General features: G+C 42.5%; 3 protein-coding genes across 3 annotated transcripts; 1 reads left to right on the top strand and 2 right to left on the bottom strand.

The window, feature by feature from the left end:
• Positions 1–537: 537 nt before the first annotated feature.
• LOC141027278 (uncharacterized) lies at positions 538–2445 on the bottom strand. The gene is made up of 5 exons (XM_073504268.1): positions 1954–2445; positions 1742–1849; positions 1517–1656; positions 1277–1420; positions 538–1066 (listed from the first exon to the last, which is right to left on the bottom strand). Exons 1-5 carry the CDS (start codon positions 2443–2445, stop codon positions 538–540), a joined length of 1413 nt encoding a protein of 470 aa, XP_073360369.1.
• Positions 2446–7785: 5340 nt separating this feature from the next.
• LOC109752653 (uncharacterized) lies at positions 7786–10057 on the top strand. The gene has a single exon (XM_020311553.4). The coding sequence runs from the start codon at positions 8386–8388 to the stop codon at positions 9826–9828; it is 1443 nt and encodes a 480-aa protein (XP_020167142.1). The 5' UTR covers positions 7786–8385; the 3' UTR covers positions 9829–10057.
• Positions 10058–11028: 971 nt separating this feature from the next.
• Positions 11029–12184, bottom strand: LOC109752652 (1-aminocyclopropane-1-carboxylate oxidase 1). Its single transcript, XM_020311551.4, has 3 exons — positions 12030–12184; positions 11718–11932; positions 11029–11593 (listed from the first exon to the last, which is right to left on the bottom strand). The coding sequence occupies exons 1-3, from the start codon at positions 12129–12131 to the stop codon at positions 11029–11031; spliced, it is 882 nt and encodes a 293-aa protein (XP_020167140.1). The 5' UTR covers positions 12132–12184.
• Positions 12185–13079: the final 895 nt, after the last annotated feature.

Genomic DNA, 13079 nt, shown 5'->3' with positions numbered 1-13079 from the left:
GATGATGGTTCAACCGAAGTTTCTTCCTCTCTAGGTCTTTTCTGTCTTGTGCCTCTAATTATCCTAGAGCTGGGTCAAACAGAAATAAGCTTAGCCATCGATAAAAAAGAGAACAAATGCAAAAAAAATGGAAAGGTTGCACACATACCAAGCTGCTACTTCAGTTGCTTCATTCTCTAAACTTGCTGCATTCTCCTCTGCTGCTGCATTATCCTCTAAACTTGCTGCACTCTCCTCTGCATTTGTTGCTGCCCATTGTTCCTCTTCTCCAAATGATGCATCAACTGGATTGGTACAACGCCTAGCAATATGCCCTAAGATACCACATCTTTTGCACTTACGCTGTTTTTTTACACGACCCTCTTCGCCAGCTCTTATCCTGTTTTTCCTTGGTCTTCCTGGTGGTCTAGTCAGTATAGGAGAATGGAGTTTGAACCCTGGGTCTACTATGTTCCATTGGTCTTTTCCCAAGAGTGCAGGCACATTTTCAGCATAAGCAGCCCTAAATTTGGCAACAGAGAAATATTCAGAGCAATACTAATCAACTTCACCATCTTCACCTCCAATAACAGTCATGAGATGTAGGGCATGTATGCACGGCTTCCCGCGGACCTGCCATTGCCTACAGCTGCATTCATTGGTTGCAAGGTTCACTGGATATCTCCATTCCCTATTTTTATTGTTAGTGTATGTCACCTCAGCCTCGTATGTCGATGGTCGAATGCATTTCATTCTTAGTCCTCTTGCCTTGGCATGCAATGCCTTAATCAGAGATGGGAGCATAAGATGGCCAACATATTGTGTTTCTGCAATTCTTTTACGAAGAGCCATCTTTACCATGATCATCTGCCTGATCTTATCAAATGCTTGCCACAACAAAAGCCCTTTCACTGACTTGAACTTTGCATTGAAACACTCAGCGAGGTTATTGGTCACATAGTCTACTTTGCAGATTTCATTGAATTTGCTTCTTGACCACAGCTTTCCATGATGTTCATCCATGTACTCCTTCACCAAAGGATTATGAGCATACAACACTCTCAAATGGTGCTCATGCTTCCTCAAGCTGCATGTGTATGATGCTGGCCATAGATTCTCATCATAAACTTTGCCTTTGAATTTTTTTTTAAAATTCTGCGCTAGGTGTCGCATACATTCCCTATGTTCCACTCCAGGGAATACAATTTCTACTGCAGTTTCTAAACCCTTGCAAGCATCTGTGTGTATAACTAAACCTGAGGGTGTACCTATAATGTTGCGTAACTGTTGCAGAAACCAGACCCAACTCTCCTCACTCTCTACCTCCAACACACCAAATGCAACTGGGAATAGCCAGTTGTGTCCATCAACTGCAGAAGCTGCTGCTAGCTGGCCTCTCCATCTTCCATTCAAAGCAGACGCATCGACAGCCAAATAGGGCCTACAACCATTCAGAAACCCCTGCCAGCAAGCCTTGAAACAAACAAAAGCCCTCCTGAAGCACTCCTTCTCCATTGCCTTCCCTTTTAATTTTTACTTAACTGTATGCTTGTCAATCTCTACAACACTCCCTGGACTAGCCGTCTCCACTTCAGCTTTGAAGGTGTAAAGCAACTGAAAACTCTCATTCCATGGACCATTAATCCTATCAAGAGCCTTTTCCTTAGCATAGAAAATCTTCATGTATTGTACATTAATCTTGTACTTCTCAAATAGCTTCCCATGAAGTGTTGTTGGACCAAATTGTTGGTGTTTCCCTCACCCAATCCAAGATTGCATCTGCCACCCACCTAGTCTTTGCAAGCTTAGATTTGTCCTTTGCCCCTCCCCCTCCAGGTGGGCAAGTGTGCCTGTGTGGGTTGCTTTTTATCTGAAACAAAATGAAAAATGATGTCAAATACAATTAAGAAACAGTACACATGATCTGAATATAGAATGGATAAATAATCTGATAACAATATTCAGTTGTAATACCTGAATCAATTTGCTCTTTCGCATACTAGATGCATGCAACCTCCACCTACACCTATCATAAGGGCAATGCACAGTGAATCTTCCTGGCTCACTCCTATCAACCTCATAATAGTTTTCAGTGAGAATGCAATATGTAGTCACTGCATTACGACAGTCCACCATTGATTCGAATACGGTTCCTGGAGTAAGGTCAGGATTCTCCCTGTTCCACTCAATTGTTGGCATGTCCTCACCATCATATTCTTGTAAAACTAAGCAGTCGATGTTCTCCTCCCTCTCTTTATTATCAGTGTCATCAAATCTAGCACGGCTGCTAGGCTCCTCTGCATATTCATCTACCACTGCATGTTGACTGACTCTATCTACTAGTTTAGGGAATAGAATCTCATCATCATCATCATGTCGAGGCACTTCCTCGTCAGGCTCTGCATCTACTTCTACATCAGGTGCAGAAGGGAGAGGAGAAGTGGCAGAATTAGCGGCAGCCGACATGTTGTGGCTTTCAGAACCACTAGGTTTACTTGGTCTCGACCTACAAGGAGTGCGAGGACGCTCGCTATTAGCAGAGACAGATGATGTCTGAACACACTTTAGGATACGTTGTTTGCGTGCCTGAAGCACATCGATATGGATTTTACCGAAACGCAGCATTCAAACTAAATAGCAATCCCAGATGCTTATCACAAGTTAATGGGACAAATCTCTGCTCGGTACTGTCGAAATATCTCAGTTCAACAGCATCGGCAGGGCTCCACGGATACTCACAACAGAGTGCCTTGCGGAAATCTCTGAACGAAACGCTGGTTTCTACCACTTTAGGATAGAAAAATCCAGAAATCACACACGGTTTAGTTCCACACAGCTCGCTAGTTTCCATTCTAACCGCCAGCCGAAAAGCAAGTGCAGGATCAACCCTATTCGATTGAAATAAGATAAAGGGCGCAGTTAGGCCGAAAAATTTCAGATAACTTGCGCTGATTCACGCCAACGGTGGTCAAATACAGCCTAATTTACGGATCTCCTAATTAATTTGAGAGGAAAAAGATGCTTACCCAGGTGGAATCCATGAATTATCAGCCTCTGATTCGACCCAATCATCTCCATGGTCGATGGGCCGGACGGGGTGCCCCCCGACATCGCTTCCTAATCCTAGATGGGGAGAGAGGGTAGATGCGCCGGAGGCGGCACGACGGCAGCAGAGGCGGCACGACGGCGGCGGAGGGGGCAGCGCGGAAGCGACTGGATCTGACTCAGCTTATCAGTTTCGCGGCCCCACTGGTTACCACGTAACGGTCAAAATGTGGACTCCGCCCTACGCGGCCCCACTAGTCAGAGTTAACGGTCAAGCCATTGACCCGACGGCAACGTCCGCTGTGACCAGTTCTGAGGGTTTCGGACAAGGGAGTGGGAAAAAGTGAGCAAAAATTAAGAGCGTGGGGATGAATGAGTAGAACTAACGAATCAGGGGCACAGAAATAAAAATCCCATCTTTTTTAAACACTATTGAATTGATTCCTGAACATGCTGAGTTGTGTCACTGGGAGATGTTAAACGCCTCATCATCTATCCTAGGTACTGTTGTACATGAAGTTTTTTGCGTTCTTGCAAAAACTTATAACTGTGAAAGTTCAAGAAACCAAACCTGTTCGGAGTTCAGCGGAACATCTCTGCCTCCTATACAGATGTTGGATGTTCAAAAGTTACCAAATTAAAAAAAATTACTGAAATAACTCGGCAAGTTCACAGCAGAAACACGTGGAGTCCAAAACATGATATTTTCATAAGCGTGAAGCAGGGAGTTCGAAATGTTCATTTTTGTGGAAAACGAATCCAGGAGAATTTTATAGTGTGTTCGTTGCTGCTGCTATTGCCTGCTTCCACAACATGTTTGCATTGGAAAAATTATGCATTGTCTAGAGAGGCATTGGAAAATTGGTGCATTGTCCATAGGGGACTTGGGGCGTGCACCCAGACCTCCATATACTCATTCATTTCGGCAATCTTACAGCGTCACACTATTCCCGCATACTTTTTCGCAGAACGATGAAATGCACAAACAAAAATATCGGATTGTGCCAGTGCGACTTTCCTACCATGAGAAAATTGAGTGCCCCGACAAATTTGAGAGTTTAAATTTCCGACTGTTGTTGAACTAGCACCAGTTGTCGAGTGGATCCTTATCCAAACAACGGTCATATCCGCCGGGGCATTTATGTCTTATCATGTCAGGTTGCCCTTGACTATAAATACCCCCCTCCACCACTAGTTGGTTGGCTGCTCCAAGAGAGAGATTGACACTTGTCATTTGAGGGCAACCCGTCCTCTGACGACTTTGTGAAAAACCCAAGTGAGGAAAAACCCAACTAGAGCCCAAGTCACTGAACATCACCGAGGAGATTGATCTGGCGCGTTACCTTTGAAGACTGACATTCTTTCAGACGGTTAGGCGTTAAGTTCTGAACGCCCAAAAGTAAATTGTGGCGTGCCGGTGAACAAGTCTGTGAAGGTTTTTGAAAGTCTGCCTTAAAGACTTACCATGAGTGATTGGGCGAGGTCTACGGTGACCTTAGCTAAGACTAAGTGTCTTCTCGGTTGAATCTCAAGCTGCTCCAACCAGACGTACCCGTTGATGCAGGAACTGAAACTGGTCTACCAAATCAACGTGTCATCACCAAGCTAACCAGGTTCCAAAATTCCTCAACCCTTTGCTTTCAATACTTCCGCTGTTGAAGAATTTGTGATATGCACTTTGAAGAATTTGAACTGAAGTCTTTCATCATGATGCCTTCATTTCTTCATATCATCTTGTTTGTATGACTGCATGTTCATCAACTGCTTCTATCTTGTATGCATGTTTTACTTCTCTGTGATGATTTATCTTCTCTTCGTTTCTACTTCGTCACTCTGATTCTCGTCCAATTCATCAGAGTTTGATGAATTTCTAAAAATCTCCCGTTCACCCCCCCCCCCCCCGGGGAGATAATCTGATCTTCATTTGTTCATGCAAAATGTGCAATGTATACTTTGTTTTTGTTTATCAGTGTGTTTAGCATTTTTAAAAGGAAAATGACTATGTTACAAGAAAAATGGGCATGCTTAGCAGGGAATCTACCTCATGTAAAAGAAAAGTAGATTACAATATCTTTTGGGACTTAGCATGGTTGTTCGCTCAATAAATATAAATATACTTTTAATTTGGTTAACCTTTTGGTTTTTGGTATATATAAAAACAAGATTCAGAAAGGTAATGAAATTTCATACCATACACAAAACTAGAAACCATAAAAACCGTAAAAATGATTCGGTATGGTTTTTCGATTCGGTTCTAAAATGCACAGAGTGATTTCTATATGGTTCCTAAAACCGAAAAACCCCACACCGAGCCTAGAATTATTGGGCTGGGCCATAATTGATCTCTCTGTGCGAAAGCACGACTATTTTAACACAACTTGTGTCAAATAGGGATTGCGTCCCTTTTTTGTAGCAGAAGGAATTGCTTAGGGGCTCCCTACCTAAAAAAACCCATAGGGGTTCCCTTTTTCTTAACATAGGGGGCTCCCAGAGTATGGAACCTATTCGACGCACTCTGCATCAAATTGCCGGCGCGTCGCACAGAAGGGATCGAACGATCGACCCGACACGGGCTGGCCCATTTAGTAGCGAGACGGGCATCTCCCATATTACTGTTTTGGGAACGTTCTCCAAGGTTCCCCAACCGGTTTTTTTGGTTTTGGAAACCTTCTAGAAGGTTCCTGAACCATTTTTTCTGTTTCTTTTTTCCTTTTCCATTACGTTTATATTTTTTTCTTTATTTTTTATTTTTTATTTGTTTCTCTTCTTCTATTCTTTGAATTTTTTCTTTTCTTTTTCTCTCTTTCATCAAATGTTCAGGAATTTTAAAAAATTTCATTTTTAATTTCTTTTTCATTTTTCCAGAAATGATCCGATTTTAAATTTAGTTCAGAAATTCCAAAAAAGTTTAGAATTTCAAATATTGTTAGATTCTTTTACAAAAAGGTTCAAAATTCATTTTTTTCAAATTTAATAAATGTTTTGCATTTTTTGTTAAAAAGTTCAGAAAATGTTCGAAATTTCAGAAAATGTTCCTACTTTCAAATTTTGTTCACAGATTTCATTAATTGTTCGTGCTTTTATTAATTTGTCCGCAAATTTAAAAAATGTTCGTGGAATTTGAAAAAAAGTTCGTACTTTTAGTTGTAATCATAAATTCAAAAAATGTTCTGGAATTTCCAAAAATGTTCCACCATTTCCAAATTTGTTCACATACTATGAAAATGTTCGTGTTCATTTTGCTCACAGATTGAAAGAATTTTGTTCATTTTGTTCTTTGTAATTTTAAAAAATATTTGCATTTTAAAAAAATTGTATATAAGTCCCAAAAATGTTCATGTTTTGAAAAAAATCTCACAAATTTAAAAATGGTTGATAGTTTTAAAAAATGTTCCAGCTTTTCCAAGTTTTTTCACATATTTAAAAAATATTCATGTTTTTAAGGTTTGATCCTAAATCCGAAATGTACAGGGAATTTTCGGAAAATGTTTCCATTTTCAAATGATGTTCCTTTTTTAAGAAAATGTTTCTGTTTTTTAAATATTGTCCGTAATGTCAAAAATTGTTCTCGTTTTCAATTTTGTTCCTTTTTTCAAGAAATGGTTGAGAAATTCAAAAAATGTTCACGTTTTTTCATGAAATGTTTGTGTTTTGAAAAAATTGTTCACAATTTTGAAAAGGTTCGCTTTTGAAAAATATTTACATATATCAAAAAATAATTTTTGAAATTTCGAAAAAGATTTAAGTCTGTTGCGAGTTATAGTTCATAAGCACTGGGTTGCTATTTTTAGTTACAATGCCTAGCGATTTTGGTTCACTCGCAGCAGGCCTCGATTATCAATGTTTAGATTTCACCACTATCATTTCCTTCTTTAAGAGCTGCACTGCATCTATAGCACAGAAGGTTGATGGAAGGAGCGGCTAGCACAACTCGCTACTATCTGCCATGTCTAGGTTTGAATCACAGAACTAGCCCTGCATTTTTTTGGCGTTTTTTCCACCACGCGAAGTGCCACCGCGTGCCACTCTGGGCCGGCCCAGGTGAGGCGCGCCATGTGCGAAACCTCGACACTCTGACGCAACGAAATCACTAATTAAGGAATACTCATTGCAAAGAACACTCCACCATCCCAGGTCGCGACAAGTGGCGCACATGCAGCGCGTCACTTGTCGCAACCTGGGAGTTTTCTCTTTTTTCGTAGATCCGGAAAAAAGAAAAAATCCTTTAGGTGGATAAGGGGCGGATGTAGCCAAGTGGATCAAGGCAGTGGATTGTGAATCCACCATGCGCGGGTTCAATTCCCGTCGTTCGCCCGTTTATTCAAAATATTTTATCTCTTAAATCGTGCGTCCAAATCTCGAACCGTTTTCATCATTGGATTCCTCGCGTCGAGATCTTCAAAACGAGATCCCATATTGATAGGTTTTGATGAAAAAAAATTCACGAAAAAAACCGAACGAAAAAAGCGAACCGGGAGCACGGTTTTTTTTCCTTTTCGAAAGAGGCACGCCCGTGACTCTCGCGAAAGCACAACCGTGCCTCTCGTGAAAGCAAAACCGTGACTCTCGTGAACGAAAAAAAACGGAAAACGCATATTTTTTTCCTTTCCAAGAGGCACGGCCGTGACTCTCGCGAAAGCACAACCGTGCCTCTCGCGGAAGCAAAACCGTGACTCTCGCGAAAGAAAAAAAAACAGAAAACTTGTTTTGTTTTTCCCTTTCCGAGAGGCACGGCCGTGACTCTCACGAAAGCACAACCGTGCCTCTCGCGGAAGCAAATCGTGACTCTCGCGAAAGAAAGAAAAAACAGAAAACCCGTTTTTTCCGTTTTTGAAAGGCACCATGACTCTCGCTAAAGCACAACCGTGCCTCTCGCGGAAGAAAAACCGTGACTTTCGCGAAAGAAAAAAAACAACGCATTTTTCGCTCAAAACAAATTTTTTTTGATTTTTTTTACCGAAAAACTAAGGAAGACCGGGGGAAAACCAAAACGTCGAAAAAACCCGAAAAAACCGTTTAAAAGGCCGAAAACGCATGGAAAAAATAAAAATAAAATAAAATCCGGAGGGGGCGTCCAGAGCGCGACACGTGGCGAATGTCTGAGAGCGCGCCAAGTGACGCTGATCGTTGCGAGGCTTCCAAAGAAGCGCTTGTTAACTAGTTGCTCTCCTGACGCAGAGAGGGTCACATAGGAAGTCCCCTCCCAGAGGGAGTCATTTACTATTAGAGTGGGCTGAACTTGTCCAGTAGGCCCAACTGGCGCCTCTAAATAAAAAATCGCGGGAATGGCCGGGCTGCTACCAATTTGCAAGAAATTTTCAAAAAGAAAAAGAAAAACCAATTTGCAAGAGACCACTTCCCATGGAGCCGTGGCTGCCGGTGCTCCGCCACCTGCTCGCCTCCTCCGCCCCCAACGCCGCCGCCTTCTCGTCCTCGAACAGCAGCCCCTGCTCTCCTCCTCCGGCGGCGGGCCTCCTCCGCCTCCTCCTCTCCCCGGTGCCCGCGCTCCCCGCCTCCGAACCCACGGCCGTCCTCTTCCAGACCCTCCCGCCCTTGCTTCAGTCCCAGGCGCTCTCCTTCCTGTCCTCCTCCGCCTCCCTCCTCGACCCGCTCCAGCTCCGCTCCCTCGCCTCTCGCGTCCTTTCCGCCCCGCCCGGCCGGTGTGATGAATTCTGGGTCCGCCGGGGCGCCCACCACCTGCTCGACGGATTGCCTGACAAAGACGTTCCTGATGTCCCCTGGGAGTTCAACGAGGAGTTCCACGAGCCGCCCCCGTGGCTTAAAGCAGAGGCGGCTCGGACACAGCCTGTCCTTCCGTGGCTGCCTCTCGATTGTCGGAGCATGGTGCCGGGTGGGGTCTGTGCCGACCAGGATGGTTTGGATGGAGTTCGGGGAGTTCGGTTGGAGTCTCTGGGGCTGGAGCAAGACGAGTATTCGTTCATGCAGGAGGGTGGGCGTGCTCCTTCTCCTCCGGCTCCTCCACTAGGAAATTCAGTCGTCCATAGGGCTCTAGCTCTGAAGAAGGAAATTGAGATGGCAGAGTCAGTTTTGGGTGCTCAGCAGGCAGCCAACAATTTGCATGATCTCTGCCTTGAATCCGGGAATGCTGAGGCGGTACTTAGCTTAGTACAGCCATGGGTAGCTGATGATGACACAGTGAGGGTTCTGCTGTCAAATTTGGTACTCGAGGAAGATGGGATGCATGGAAAAGGCCCAGCACTTGTGCTGTGTTCTCTTGCCCTACCAAAGTTACTTGACCTTCAAAGTGCAGCTTCATCTGGCCTTCTTTCTGCTGCATTAGATGTCTGCAAACGCCACCCAGCTGCTGCACTGGAGGCTGTCCTCTTCCCGCTAGTTCTTAGAAAACAAGGCCTGAATGCTCCTCAGTGCGATGTGCTCACACGGATTGTCAAGGATTGTATGCACCCTTTGCATGTCACCGCCTTCTGTCATAGGCTGCTTTCAGGGGAGGAGAGAGAGCGGAAACCGATCTGTATGCCTCAGCATCGGGAAAATATTGGCTGCGATTTGGTCTGGACAGAATCTCTCTTTGCACTATTCTACAACATTCTCAGTCAAGACATTTGCCTAACACCAAGCACCATCGAGAAGCTAGTGTCCATTATTGATGATATGGCAATAAAGTTCCCAAAGTCGCTTAAATTTGGCAACTTCTTTCTGTGCTTCGTCTCGAAGTGTTGGCATGAATGTAAGATCCACAGGGTTTTACTTGAGAGAGCTGCTGAGACAACCAGCACTTTCTTGACTAAAGCTATATTGGTCAAACTGCGGCCTGCTAATTGAAGTGATGTCTTGAGTGTTTAAAGATAAGCTCCTGGTGGGCTACTTGCCATTCAGATTAACCAAGTATGTAACTGCGTGGAAGGATTATTTTGTTTGATTTTAAAAATGGACAGCTTTTGTAGTTCGAGAAACCATTGCTTCATATATACAGCGTAGCAATCAATTTGATATGAAAATGTTATTAACAAAAGGTACATAATTTTCTTATGCATGGCTCAAGTGCAACAAAGTTTGACTTTAGTTTATGTTCAGAAGTATAGGATTTCTATTAAGGGTTGTCTTTGACTTTTGAAATGGACAGCTTGTGTAGTACCAGAAACAGTTGAACAACGATGCATATACGCAAAGTAGCAAGTAATTTACTATTAAAAAGGCATTTATAAAAATATAAATTTCTGTTATATATGACTCAAATGCAGCAAGATAGGGAGATTGTCGTGAAATCCAGGATGTCCAGTGTAAGGAAATAAATAAGCCAGTTTAATCTTAACTGTAGTTAACAATTATCCAGTGGTCAATTTCAGTTGTACCTACCCAACACCATAGGTTTCATGTGATATGTATGCATTCGATGCCTTCATGTTAGTTTGTTAAATTGTTATGCTCATATGCATGTGTTTTTCTATCAGTGTAGGATTTATTATTAGATCTCTGTTAACCATGATTCTCTGTCATAGGCACACAGATATGCTCCTGGTGCCCAGCTCATGCGTTTCAGATTCAGTTAGCTCATTAGTAGGTTCTGCTTTTCTTTTTCCTCGAACCGAGTAGTTTCTGCTCTTGAACTAATGAGTCGAGGATGGGAGGTGTTTTCTAGTGCATACATGTTTCCTGTTACTGTTTCGTTGCTACACAACTATTCTGAGTCATATTTCACATGGCGTATCATTAGCGCAGTCAGCGTGACTGCCGGTTTAAAATGCAAATAACTTTACTAAGTTAGTAAGCTCTGGGATAAATTTTGTCTAAAGTGACTTTGTTATATTTCCATAGCATGAATGGAACGTTTTTATAGCCTGCAGCTATTCTTTAGCAGCTATCATTTAACACTTGAGTTACAGAAAAGCAAATATACAGGTAAATCGAGCAGTTATTCCTCTACGAAAAATAAGACTGACAACACAAATACACAATACATAGTTCTTAGGAGTTCCACTTGTCTTGCTCAGAGCCGGTACATAAAGTGGCTTTTGACTCGAGTCATTTGAATACCATCTTTGTAGTTTGGAACCTTGATACCTTGTCTGTGAACTTGGTAGCGGAATAGAAATTAAGGTAGTCTTGGAAACGGTATTGGCTAGGATATGTGAGATTTGGAGCTGGGAAGATTATAGCATCGGCACCTGGGTTATAGAATGTTGCAATAGATAGGCGGCTCCCATTCTGATTGGGAACTACCTGATGGCAAATGCTCTTATATATTCCATTGCTTATCACTTCAATCTGATCTCCGAGGTTTACGAAAATTCTATTTCCTTTTGTTGGTGGTATTGAGATCCACCTACCATCTTTCATGAACTGCAAACCTGGGACCAAGTCATCTTGAAATAGAAGTATGATTCCCCCAGCATCAGTGTGTCCACGGAGTCCCATCACTACTTCTGGATGACTGCACCTGGGGTATTTTGCCACCTTTATGCCTATGGAAGGCTTAGTGAAAGCTTTCTTCAAGTAATCCTTGTCCAGCCCAAGATTTTCACTCATGACTTCTGCTAGCTGCTCGGCCAACTTGACTACTTCTTCAGCATATTCAGGAACTTTAGTACTGCACAGTTGATTAGTCTGTATTAGTACACTTACAAACTTCACAAACCTCTAATTTCCTGATTTATTGGGGATGTGAACTGTGGTTTATGGTGATACTACTATAATTTAGATTGCAAACTCACCGAAGCAGCTCGGGAATGTCATGAATGTTTGATTTTGGCTGATGATGATACATGAAGCTGCACTCCCAGTCAACATTTGAGGTGACTTTGTCAGGACCAATGGTTTTTGCTATCTCAGAACTGTAGAAGTTATTCTCCATGTTTTGATCATAGTGTTTATTCACCAGTTCCTTGGTTCTGTCCATGAGGTCATCATTGATTCCATGATTCTCCAGCTGGCATAAAGTTATGGTGCAGAACAAATGACAACAGTGAGAAGGTAGAGTGTAAATGTATTTCATCAATATAATTATCTTATATTTCGTTACTTACCCAAAAGAATCCCCATTGTGCACAGGCATCATGGAGAAGCGAAAGTGTCTCTGATCTCTTCTCGCCATGTAGCTCATCCATCTTTATCACTGGAATTTCCATTTCCTGAAACACTGAGTATGGATGTCTAGCAAGATGTGCTAACCTTCTCAAGTTGATCTGCTACAGATACAGCAAACTAGGTATTTATAATGGCCGAGACACGAATGGTGGGAACTACTTTTTCCAGGATTTCAGAACATGATGTGGTTTGAAAATGAAAGAAAGCTTGCTTTCTCATGATGCACATGTAAAATCATGTCCAGGTACATTTCACTATTGCCATGTGATGTAGCCAGTATAACTGTATAACTTGTCTAGCATCCTTCAGAACTAATCAACATGGTGGTTGACTTATGAGCTACACATGGTGCCTATTCGTCCATCCCGTTTTACTTCCATATAAAAGTGAATGGTGGTGGTAGCCATCTTAGTTAGATTACAAATTACCTTCATTGGGTCAGCCCCGCCGCCCTGAATCGTGGTGATGATGTTACCGCGGCACAGATCAGGGAGGAGTAAAATCTCAGTTTGGAGATCTTTCAGGTCAGACTAATCATGACTGTTGGTCTGACTTTCTGATTCAATGCATGAAGGCCTGTATGCAGAGTCAACCACAGAATAACTTAAATTCATCCTCGATCAATTCGTTGCAGTTTCGTACGTCGATGTGAGCCTAGATTTTCTCAGGGATTTGCTAGATCGTGTTTGCAATTTTCTAAACTGCACTTGTCAGTTTTCTGTAGATTACTATTGAGCCACCTCTGGGAATACAAGATGATGTTTAATCCCCAGCCCCTAATGGCTAGCTGAATTCTGCCTCTCGCCTCACTAATACTCCCTCCATTCCATAATTATTGCCGTGGTTTTAGTTCCTTTATTTCTCGAAGCATCTGCTGTGTCTTTAAGACCGACGATCAATCACCTCAAATATAAGATGCATCTGATATCTGAACACCGTTACATTATTTTATTCCTGTTGAAGGGTTGAGGCTCATGTGCTTGACTAAA

Source organism: Aegilops tauschii, chromosome 7, assembly GCF_002575655.3.
Source record: "Aegilops tauschii subsp. strangulata cultivar AL8/78 chromosome 7, Aet v6.0, whole genome shotgun sequence".
Classification (NCBI taxonomy): Eukaryota; Viridiplantae; Streptophyta; class Magnoliopsida; order Poales; family Poaceae; genus Aegilops; species Aegilops tauschii.
Note: the sequence above shows the minus strand (reverse complement) of the source record. Positions and strands in the feature narration are given on the sequence as shown.